The 12,768-nt window shown below is 39.0% G+C and overlaps 1 protein-coding gene across 1 annotated transcript in view; it reads right to left on the reverse strand.

The window, feature by feature from the left end:
* Window positions 1-1,003: 1,003 nt before the first annotated feature.
* Window positions 1,004-12,768, reverse strand: part of LOC128591328 (uncharacterized) — a 75,687-nt gene continuing 63,922 nt past the window's right edge. The window contains exons 7-8 of the mRNA XM_053598821.1: window positions 5,340-5,404; window positions 1,004-4,885 (exon numbers count right to left, since the gene is read on the reverse strand). Coding sequence (XP_053454796.1) covers window position 5,404 — 1 coding nt within the window. The 3' untranslated portion in view covers window positions 1,004-4,885; window positions 5,340-5,403. The remainder of the gene's footprint in view (window positions 4,886-5,339; window positions 5,405-12,768) is intronic.

The following is a 12,768-nucleotide window of genomic DNA, read 5'->3' on the forward strand; positions in this document are numbered from 1 at the left end:
TTCTTCCTGAGAAAGCAGAAATTAGTAAGACCATTACTTAGTTTTCTCTTTTCTTTCCTTTTCTTTCCACACAGTGACTCACAATGGCATAAATTTATATTTAGAAATACCAGTTTAGTTTGGGGGCTTAGATAGCTAGACCAGAAACTAGGATCCATTGTCCTGCCAAATAGTTTAGGGTTGGCCTTTGTAGAAGCTGAAACTCCAATATCTGGGGGAAAACAAGACTTGGGGCAACCTGCCAAAGGAATGTTAAAAGAGTGTAGGCTACAAAAAGCAGACGCTGCACTGCTGAGGCAAAGCCTAAATGACAATCAAAGCAAGTCCAGGCCTGTGTCATCAGTCCCGTTCCTGTTGTGGAACACTGCCATCACTGTTAGACTGACAACTCTTTCAAAATCTGTGAAATGAAAAAAATAGAGCAGATTCACAAAATTTAAAGCTGATTTTTAAAAATATTAATTCAAATAAGAAAACAAAATATAGAATGAAAATGTATATGTAAATGTATAAAGTGGAGTAGCGGCTGCTCATGGCTGGCCATGAGACCGGGAGTGGACAGACAGACAGCACCCCTACCCCGAGTTGGGACCTTCTAACAGTGGATTGGGATGATGGTTGCACAACTCTGTAAATTTAAGAAAAATTATTGAACTTACACTTAAAACAAGTGAATTTTTTTTAATTTACAATTTTTTTATTGTTAAATCATAGCTGTGTACAATAGTGCAATCGCCTGTACCCATTCTAAGATGCACCATAGATGTGGCCCCACCCATTACCCTCCCTCCACCTTAACCTCCCCCCTCCACCCTAACCTCCCCCCTCCCTTCCCCTTCCTTGGCCCTTTCCCCATAGTCTTGTGCTATAGTTGGGTTATTATCTTCATGTGAAAGCTATAATTTAGCTTCATAGTAGGGCTGAGTACATTGGATACTTTTTCTTCCATTCCTGAGATACTTTGCTAAGAAGAATATGTTCCAGCTCCATCCATGTAAACATGAAAGAGGTAAAGTCTCCATCTTTCTTTAAGGCTGCATAGTATTCCATGGTATTCATGTACCACAATTTGCTAGTCCATTCGTGGGTCGATGGGCACTTGGGCTTCTTCCATGACTTAGCAATTATGAATTGGGCTGCAATAAACATGCTGGTACAGATGTCTTTGTTATATTGTGACTTTTGGTCTTCTGGGTATAAACCTAGTAAAGGAATTATAGGATCGAATGGCAGGTCTATTTTTAGGTCTCTAAGTATTCTCCAAATATCCTTCAAAGCAAGTGAATTTTTCCTAAAAACCATTAAGAAATATACAGTGCAAAAAATCATAGATATAGCTGTCATAAAAATACAAAAGATTATCAATAACTATATGCTATTGCTTTTGTAAAAATAATCGCAATGGATAAATTCTGAGAAAATTGGTGCGAGATGTCTTGAATAGTCCAATAATTATTTTTAAGTGGTAGACAAAGATTATCTTCTAAAATGATCCCAGAACTAGATGTGAACCAGTCTGTGAACCAGAACTTGAAATCACTTATTTATGCAGTAAAGGTTCTAAGAAGTACTTCCCCTCCCCTTGCATCTGAAATCCCTCCTTCACTATACTTTCAGGAAACGTTGATTTCTAACTTATGTAAGTTGTTTAAGAAAAAAAAACAATAAAAAGTGGGGAGCAAAATCTAACTAGCTCACTTTGTGGATCTAGTGTATTCTTAACTCCATAAATAGATAAAAGATGAAAGTCAGGAAAAATTTATAAAAATTGTAACACATTTCATTTATGAACACAGGTATAAAGACACATTAACTGAATTCAATAGTGTATAAAAATATATCAATATCAAGTAGAATATCTCAGAAATATAAAACATTATTAAGCAGCAGAAATCTCATATTATGACAACTGAGGTGCAAAGATTTTTCAAAATGGTTCTTGAATCTCCAGGATCAAGCAAGAAAGTCCTTCTCTGGGACACAACCCAGGGAACTCTGACCCAGGTCCTTAAGGTGACATGCCTGGGTGGCAAGATATACTGCCAAGATATTTGGGGTACTGCGGAGCTGGAGACAACCTGGGTGTCCATTTCGAGAAGAGTGGTGAGTAAACCATGATAGGTGCACACCTGGGAAGACAACGCAGCAGAGAAATCCTCAGAACAACCCAGAGCTTAAAAACAGAGAATATAATAAAACAGATAACACCACCATGTACATAAATTACAAATACAAGCACACTAAATAGTGCAAAATTTGCAGTAATATATAAAATAAACAGAATACAATATAACACACTGAAATGCTGGAGGAGAGAGCATGGCGTGGAGTGTAGGTGGACATAAGGCATCAAGAAAACTGCCCGGACACTGATCAGTTACTACGAACCTGATTCACTCAACCACTGCACTGGATCTTACAGAAAAGTCACCTCTTTCCCAAGTTCCTGCTGGGACTGAAGCATCTGTCTCCTGTGCTCTTAAGACTAGTCACTTCGTTTAACATTTGACAGGGCTAATTTTACATATGGATTCAGTTGCTCATTATTCAACATAGTGATTCTCAGACTTTGGGATTTTAATAACCAGAGCATTTTTTTAAACATGGGTACCAATAGAATTATCTCATGTTTAATTTGCTGAGAAAGTAAAATCTGAAAATCAAAGTAAAGTATAAGATTCTCAAAAAAACCCTGTTAGCAAAATCATCCATCTTGTCTATTTTATCCCTCTACTCTATGCAGAAATATATAAATAAAGATGCAATATCATAGATACCCTTCTTTTCTTGGGCTGGGAAAATAGCCTCATAACCAAGTGTTTCCCAGCCTTTTCTACATTATCATCTCTCTGTCCCCGAGGAGTCTATTTAGATATTTTTTTCTAATCACCACCCCTCCCCATGAAATGTTAGTACCACAGATATACTGTGTTTCTCTTTATGTACCATGGCCCTTTGAATACCTAAGAATTTGTTCACTCCTCCCCCATGAACCAATTTCCACCCTCCTGGTAACAACATCACTCCCACTGAGAATGCTTACCATACATAAAGCCAGTCTGCCATCCAGGAGTTGAAACCATTTATTTCTGAGGTCAGATTCTAAGAATTATTTCCCCTATGTTTGTATCTGAAGTCTCCTTCAGCAATTTGCTAAGTATTCATCATTTTTAATTCTCATCCCATTTCCCTTCTAAGGAGGAAATATTCTGAGACACAATACATTAAGAATATAAAACATTATTTTTTGAATTAAAATATATAGAACACCTGCTAAGAATAATGTGCTTTGTGAAACACTAAGAAATATGAAAAGTTGACTCAGCTGCAGGCTTGTGCCTTAGAAGAGTTCAGAACTGGTGGGACAGGGCATTGAGTGCAAGAGAGGGAATGAAGGTGTAGAGGGGAGGGACCTAGCCTCAAAGGGTCAAAGGAGAACATGATGTCTGTCTTCTAACAAGTGGGGAGTAATAGGAAGGGGCTGAGAGGTATGGGTAGGACAGAGGTGTTCCTTTATTCATGCATCCCTTTATCCACCCACATATTTCCTGAGAACACATCTTGTTCCAAGCACTGCACTGGGTGCTGAGTTAGTGGTCCAGTGTAGAGTAGATCTTTACCCTCAAGCCCTTTCTCCCAGAGAGGATGAGCAGGTGCCGGGAAAGCAAACATTCTAACAGTGAGGAGAGCTCCTCATTCTGTTAGTAGCTGCCACGCAGGCCCTTGCAACTCCTCTTCTGAAACAAGTTTTGTTTCCTTTCTCAGCCATGGCTGCCAGTAACACAGTAATGAGATGGGTAGGTTGTGTAGCAACCCAGTGTCCCCTGCGCCTGCCTGACAGTGCTGAGAACCATTTGTCCCACAACTAAACAATGAGCTTGCAGCTTTAGCAAGGTGGCAATTAAGAAAATCCAAGCATATCTTCATTTACCCTGGTGGAGTTCGTTATTCTTGGCAGTTTGTGAAATTACAATGTTAAGTAAAGACATCACCAGAATGTTCTTAGCTTATTTGAAAACCTGTTAACTAGAAATAATGAAGTAAATTTGTATGCCTAATTGATATTTACAATCATGTGCAACGTCTGGAATGGGATTTTTTCATTTGCCTTTCTGCCTTTCTGTCATTCTGTCTTATTTTTTTGTTTGATGCCTTCTAAATTTCAGGAGTTTTTGTTTTATTTATTTTTTATCTTTGATTTTAAACACAACAGTATGTTTGGTGCTGCATAAGATGAGACATGCCTTCTGCAGAATATGAAAGACAAGTTTATGGAAAGTCTAAACCACTGGGCTAGGCTTTGCTTGAGGAATTGTACTCTTAATTATTTCTACAGTACAAATGATCCATGGAGTAAGTAATCACTAAATCCTTTCTAATTGGTTTTGGAATACAAACTAACTGAAAATATGAAAAGCCCTGTCCTCTCTGCTCAAGTGGTAGATGTCATTCTCTCTGTACCTCATGATAGCTGAAATATGGTTTGTTCAGTGTGGTATGTTGTAGGAAAAAATCAGGTCAGAGAATCAGCACTAAGACATAAAGCAGCTCTGTTATGTATTTGTTGGGTAACCCTATAGTCAGTATACTCTATATGATGCTGCAGTAACAAAGGACCCCAAGTCAGCAGCGACACAGGCAGCTTACAACAGCAAAGGTTTATTGTTCATTTGCATTGGTAGGAGTTGTCCACAGCTCTGCCTCCCCTCTTGTTTGATTTGGTACGTCAGTTGAAGAAATGGTCCTGTCTCAGAAACTGCTTCTCACATAGAAAGAGGTAGGGAACATGACAGAACCTCTTATGGATCTTAAAGTCTCTGCTTGAAATGACACACATTATGTCTTCTCATATTTCATTGGCCAAATCAAAACAACACGGACAAACCTGATAACAGAGGAGTAAAGAAATTAAGTCATCCCACAAACAGAGGCAGCAAGTATCTTGAAAACCAAAAATCTACTGCAGTAATCTTTAGCGAGAGGCTAAAATTTAGCTACTCTGTAAAATGGGAGGATAGGACTGAGCATCTCAGAAATCCTATGCTTCTAACAGAATGACTGTGTAATGTTTGCAAAGCTGGGAAAGGGTGCAGATTGGGGAATTCAGGCAGTGTTTAAATACTGACTCTGAAAAAAAATGTATGAAGTAGGCATCTCTTCTAGAAAATACAATGTAAGGCTTGCATCACATGAAGTGAAGTCAGAGCAACAGTTTGCTTGAGTTCACTAGTTTCAGAGTGTCTAACTAAGCCATCCAAATAGCATTATTTGAGCTGTACTAAAATCCTCTCCTGCCGAACCAGCCACAGAACCAGAGATTCTCATAAGTCAAGACATACCTTTCTGCCTTTTCAGGGTGCTCTCAGGATGAAAGATACAGAACCACATAGTGACACTGTTACCTCTGCAAAAGAATATATCCATATTATTGAAGGTGAGAAAGGACTAGACAGCTGTCAGACATTTTGAGAGAGACCCACAGTAGGTACACAGAGGGGTACACTGCAAGCATCCAGGTGCTGTAGATTAGACCTAAGGGCCAGCTCTGACTGAGAGCAAAGGACAGCAGTCATCCACATTACAAATGAAACTCTCTTTACTTTGTGAGGATTTCTACAGCAGATGATTTGGACAATTTTTTCCACCCCAACTTGACTTTTTCCTGTTATAATAAAAATCTAGCACAGTGAAATGTTAATATGTTTAACAGAGATAGAGCTGAGGTAGCAGAGAAAACCCACATTACTTCAAGGTCTTGTGGACCTGATGGTAGGAAGCTTGCTGTGTTATTTTTTATTGTACTACAAAGCAGTCACTGTCTGCCTTGCACAAAATATGGTAAATTGTTTGTAAGGCTAATTTGAGGCATAAAGCAGCAATATTTGTGAATGCAGATGTTTTTAGCACATCTGTTCAACAATCTCATGCTTTCTTACATACCCACACCTTTGCCACCTGGATGAATAAATATTTTCAATTGTAAAGGCTAAGTCACTTAAACATCCAGGAGCTGGGAACTGAAAGGAAGGAGCTGGGGTAAATTTCCCAGTTGAGCATCCTTTGGCCAGCAGTGTCCAGAGTGGCCATTTCTCAGCTGTCTCTCCCTGCAGGAGTGCCTTCCAGCCAGCAGACAGGTGGCGATGATATATGCCCCTTGCGCTGAAAAGCAGATAGAGCGAGAAGAAAAATGAAGGGATTTGCCAAGCCCTTTGTGCGGAATAGAGACCTCAACCAAAGGAAGTGGAGCGGAGCCATTCATCTTGGGCCTACCATCGTAGCTCCTTTTCTGGTGCTCTTGTGACCTGCCTTTTGAGCTCTGTGTCAAGGCAGTTTATAATGTAAGACCTAGGACCAGAGTTGTTTAACCTTGGCACTATTAACATTTGGGACTGATAATTCTGTGTGTGGGAAGCTGTCCTGTGCATCACAGAACACGTAGTTACTCCCTACTTCCTACCCACTAGCACCAGCAGCAACCGTCCTCCTCTAAGTTTAGACAACCAAGAATGTCTCCTGCTGTTGCTAAATGGGGATAAAAGCACCTCCAGTTGAGAACCACTGATCCAGAGGATGTGATTTTTGAGCCACCTGAGCCAGTCACTTGTTGGCTACGGCAGACAGCATGTGGCTTAAAGTGATGAGCTTTGGCATACTTCATGTTGAAAAGTATAAAAGAATGATCAAGAGTCTGGCTCTCCCAGGTTAGTAATTACCTCTGTTGTTATTAATTTTCCAAAGCAACCAAGTCAAATGAGTCATTATTATCTCAATCCCTCTGCCACGGCTGATTGATTTTGCCCCCCTATTGTTTCTAATTCCATGTAATGTCTGATTACACAGAGAAGCATTCAATACAATTCTCATGTAAGAGTCATTACAAATAGGCTTATTTCTCAGCTGCAAGTAGGTACAGACGAAAGGTTTTATATCACTTTATTGAAATAAATGTCTTACTAGAAGAAAAATGCTCAAGCCCTCCACAGATTGATAGTGTGGTACAAAAAGCCAACATAAATCAATACAAGCACCTGATGATTTTTAAATATGTTTAAGATGCATATTTATGATTTGCTTGCACTTATATTGTACAAATTAGGGCATTGATTCAATGAAAAACACTTTAACACATATAGTTCTTCTCATTGGAATTCTTAGTATACATCTGTTGGCTCTGTGTGGTATTTACACCTATCTGAAAAGACATCAGGAGCTTCCCATCTATCTTGGGGACAAACTTTGACAGATATATAAAATAGTAAACATGACAGAGGTAAAGTCTTTATCTTTATATAAGGCTGCATAATATTCCATGGTGTACATATACCACAATTTATTAATTCATTCGTAGATCGATGGGCACTTGGGCTTTTTCCATGATTTAGCAATTATGAATTGGGCTGCAATAAACATTCTGGTACAAATATATTTGTTATGATGTGATTTTTGGTCTTCTGGGTATATTCCTAGTAGAGGAATCATAGGATTGAATGGCAGATCTATTTTTAGATCTCTAAGTGTTCTCCAAACATCTTTCCAAAAGGAATGTATTAATTTGCATTCCCACCAGCAGTATAGAAGTGTTCCCTTTTCTCCACAAACACGCCACCATCTCTGGTCTTGAGATTTTGTGATATAGGCTAATCTTACTGGAGTTAAATGATACTCAAAGTCGTTTTGATTCTCTGATAATTAAAGATGATGAGCATTTTTTCATATGTCTGTAGGCCGCGCGCCTGTCTTCTTCAGAAAATAAATAGCATGAAACCTTTTCAGAAGCTTAAATATTAGCAAATCTAGTTCTGAATTTTAGAAAGAAGAATAAAAAGTAGACTCAGTATACCATTGACCAGTGTATTAGTAATAATCTCAGGAAATTTTGACCATGAAGGAACGGCGGCAGGCCTAAAAATTTCATCTTAGATTCATCTAAACTTGGCAGTTAGCACTCAGATGTGCTGAGGTTGTTTCTACTAATTGACTATATCTGTTGAATAGGTGGCTCATAGTCAAAATCTTAAGGGCAGTTAGAAGGCAAGGAGGCTTATAAGGACCTTTGAGAATAGGGTAGTGCAGGATTTTTGTATACTGAGGATTCAATACTGCATGAAATGGGTACCAGTCTCCATGGGGCATTTTGAGAGACCTGGGATGTTAAGAACCTATTAGAGCAGAACCTCCATAGCTGACCATCTCCCTACATTGACTATATCCTTAAACTGACCTAATTTTCATAGACCAGGCATGCACCACATGTATGTATCAGTATGGTAGTTACTTATGTTGACCACCTCTGTATGTTGACTGTTATAGTCCCTTGGGTGGTCAACTGCTGCTTTTAAATCCTCAGAAAGGAAATAGCAGAGGATATTAACAAATGGAAGAACATACCATGCTCATGGATGGGAAGAATCAACATTATTAAAATGTCTATACTTCCCAAAGCAATCTACCTATCCAATGCCATCAAAATACCAACATCGTACTTTCAAGATTTGGAGAAAATGATTCTGCGTTTTGTATGGAACCAGAAAAAAACCCATATAGCTAAGGCAGTTCTTAGTAATAAAAATAAGGGGGCATCAGCATACAAAATTTTAGCCTGTACTACAAAGCCATCGTGGTCAAGACAGCATGGTACTGGCAGAAAAACAGAGACATAGACACTTGGAATCGAATTGAAAACCAAGAAATGAAACTAACATCTTACAACCACCTAATCTTCGATAAACCAAACAAGAACATACCTTGGGGGAAAGACTCCCTATTCAATAAATGGTGTTGGGAGAACTGGATGTCTACATGTAAAAGACTGAAACTGGACCCACACCTTTCCCCACTCACAAAAATTGATTCAAAATGGATAAAGGACTTAAATTTAAGGCATGAAACAATAAAAATCCTCAAAGAAAGCATAGGAAAAACAATGGAAGATATTGGCCTGGGGAAAGACTTCATGAAGAAGACTGCCATGGCAATTGCAACAACAACAAAAATAAACAAATGGGACTTCATGAAACTGAAAAGCTTCTGTACAGCTAAGGAGACAATAACCAAAGCAAAGAGACAACCTACACAATGGGAAAGGATAGTTGCATATTTTGAATCAGACAAAAGCTTGATAACTAGGATCTATAGAGAACTGAAATTAATCCACATGAAAAAAACCAGCAATCCCATATATCAATGGGCAAGAGACATGAATGGAACCTTCTCTAAAGAAGACAGACGAATGGCTAACAAACACATGAAAAAAAATGTTCATCATCTCTATATATTAGAGAAATGCAACCCAAAACAACCCTGAGATATCATCTAACCCCAATAAGAATGGCCTACATCACAAAATCTCAAAACTGCAGATGCTGGTGTGGATGTGGAGAGAAGGGAACACTTTTACACTGCTGGTGGGACTGCAAACTAGTACAACCTTTCTGGAAGGAAGTATGGAGAAACCTCAAAGCACTCAAGCTAGACCTCCCATTTGATCCTGCAATGCCATTACTGGGCATCTACCCAGAAGGAAAGAAATCCTTTTATCATAAGGACACTTGTACTAGACTGTTTATTGCAGCTCAATTTACAATTGCCAAAACGTGGAAACAGCCTAAATGCCCACCAACCCAGGAATGGATTAACAAGCTGTGGTCTATGTATACCATGGAATACTATTCAGCCATTAAAAAAAATGGAGACTTTACATCCTTCGTATTAACCTGGATGGAAGTGGAAGACATTATTCTTAGGAAAGCATCACAAGATTGGAGAAGCATGAATCCTATGTACTCAATTTTGTTATGAGGACAATTAAGGTTATTGGGGTGGGAGGAAAAGCAGAAAGAGGGACGGAGGGAAGGGGGTGGGGCCTTGGTGTGTGTCACACTTTATGGGGGCAAGACATGATTGCAAGAGGGGCTTTACCTAACAATTTCAATCAGTGTAACCTGGCTTATTGTACCCTCAATGAATCCCCAACAATAAATAAATAAAAAAAAAAAATAGCCGGGCATTTTGGTGAGTGCCTATTGTCCCAGCTACTTGGGAGGCTGAGGTAAGAGAATTGCTTAAGCCCAAGAGTTTGAGGTTGCTGTGAGCTGTCACAGCACGGCACTGTACCAAGGGCAATATAATGAGACTCTGTCTCAAAAAAAAAAAAAAAAAAAAACTTGAAATGCCTCTGAATGGTCTGTATTATTAAGTTTTTAGTTAACAGAATTTTTGTTAGATTAATTCTTTAAGAATGAAACTACTTTAATTTCTCCATTTTTCTCCAAAGAATTTAAAAAGTATGGGTTCGAGATGGAGCTGCATATTTTTATGGCCCCATCTTCATTCACCCAGAAGAGACAGAGCATGAACCCACAAAAATGTTCTACAAAAAAGAAGTATTTCTGAGTAATCTGGAAGAAACTTGCCCCATGACATGTATTCTAGGTAAGTATCTGTGCTTTTTCATTTAATCACATTTATTCCATAAAAACTGATTGAGTACTGCTGTGCTAGACACTGTTCTGGCTGTTATGTATATAGCAGTAAAAAAATGTAAATCTCTGCTCTCTTAAAGACTTACATTGGGGCAGAGGTTGGGGAGTCAGTAAATAAATTAAAAAATAAGTACATAGAAAATCAGGTAGTAATTAGGGCTATGAATAAAATTAAAGCAGTATAATAGGATAGAGAGTAGTATTAAGGTAAGGTCCTGCAGTCAGACAAAACTTCACTGGTAGGAGACTTGTGAAAAGAACCCTGAAGGAAGCAAGGAAGAAAACCACTTGCATATCTGAAATTTTACTCCCTTTAGACACAACAGATGCCAGATGCAAAGGCATATTTGAGAAACAATAAGAAAGCTGGGTAAGGCCAGGCACAATGGCTCATGCCTGTAATCGTAGCACTCTGGAAGGCTAAGGCGGGTAGATTGCCTGAGCTCAGGTGTTGGAGACTAGCCTAAGCAAGAGTGAAAAACTCTAAAAATGCCCAACTCTAAAAATAGCTGGGCATTGTAGTGGGAGCCTGTAGTCCCAGCTACTCTGGCGGCTGAAACAAAAGGATTACTTGAGCTCAAGAGTTTGAGGTTGCTGTGAGCTGTGATGCCACAGCACTCTACCAAGGGCATCAAAGTGAGATTCTGTCTCAAAAAAAAAAAGAAGAAGAAGAAGAGTGGTTAAGGCAGGACAGGGGAATGTGATAGGGGATGAGCCCTCTGAGGTGGACATCTGATCATGGTAGGTTCTGTAGACAGAGTAGATGGGAAGTCCTGGAAGGGGTTGAGCAGAACAGTGGTATGAGCTGAAACATACATTAGAGGAATCACTATGGCTGCTGTATGGAGAATATGTTGTAAGAATAAGGTAAGAAACAAACCAGTCAAAAGATTTATAATCTCTGTTGGACTCTTAACCCTCGTAACGTTATTGTCCTGCATTCCAGACTCCTGTTTCGATTTCTGTTCTGTCAAGTATACCAAGTGTTTAGGGTAGTGTTTTCTTTATTAGATCTAATTGTATGCATCACATACCAGGATTATTTGATAGCTCAGAGTACATGAGCCCATCACAATGCATGGTTTTGCCTAATTTTAGCAGATGAGGTCTCACTCTTGTTCAGGCTGCTCTCCAACTCCTGAGCTCAAGCAATCTGCCTGTCTTGGTCTATAATCCCAAAGTGCTAGGCATGTGCCACCTTGCCTGGCCAGGAGAGTCTTTCTAAATGAGCCTTTCTAAATGAGGTTTTGGGAAATACATGCTTCCTCATCCCTTTTTCCAATACAGTTAAATCATATATTTCATAGAATACTTTGGAGTTTCTTCACATATTGACATCACACACTGAAAATTTGTGAGTCATCTTTTGAAGTATATTCTGAACTATTTTTTAGGCATTTGGGGATTAAGTATAGATGCAGTTAAATAAATTAAAAATTATTTCGTTTTAATTTAACAAAAAAAAATATCCAAAAGCATGTTTTTATTCACCTATCAAGTTATTTCGTTCAGTAGACTTAATGTTTTGGGAGTTGGGGGAGGGTTTGTTGTTGTTGAGACAGTCTCTGTTTATCCATGCTAGAGTGCCATGGTGTCATAGCTCAACAGTGACCTCAAACTCTTGGGCTCAACCAACCCTCTTGCCTCAGCCTCCCAAGTAGCTAGGACTACAGGAGCCCACCATAACTTGCAGCTAGCTTTTTTTTCTATTTTTAGTAGAGAGGAGGTCTCATTCTTCAAGCTGGTTTGAGCTCAGGCAATCCACCTGCCTTGGCCTCACAGAGTGCTAGGATTACAAGCATGAGCCACGGCGCCCAGCAAGACTTAATGTATTTTCAGTACATACTGAAATAACTTGTCTAATTTCTGCAGAGAAATTACTAATTTTCTACTTGTTCTTCATTTCTAAACAAAATTTGATCATTTGATTTTTTTGTGTGTAGTTTATTTTCCTCTTCTTCAAATGTTTACTTTTTTAGATACTGTTAACATTGAATTATTAAATATTCCTGCCTATAAAAACTATTATGATTAAGCCATCCATGGTGACCTATAATTCTAGCATTTTGAGAGATAGGCTCACTTGAAGCCAGGAGTTTGTGAGACCAGCCTGGGCAATACAGCAAGACGCCGGTCTCTTCAGAAAAGAGAAAAATTAAGCCAAGCACGATGGCTCGTGCCTGTAATCCTAGCCCCCTGGGAGGCCAAGGTGGGCAGATGGCCTGAGCTCACAGGTTTGAGACCAGCATTAGCTAGAACTAGACCCTGTCTTTAACAATAGCAGGAT

Source organism: Nycticebus coucang, chromosome 8 (assembly GCF_027406575.1).
Source record: "Nycticebus coucang isolate mNycCou1 chromosome 8, mNycCou1.pri, whole genome shotgun sequence".
In the NCBI taxonomy this organism is placed as follows: domain Eukaryota; kingdom Metazoa; phylum Chordata; class Mammalia; order Primates; family Lorisidae; genus Nycticebus; species Nycticebus coucang.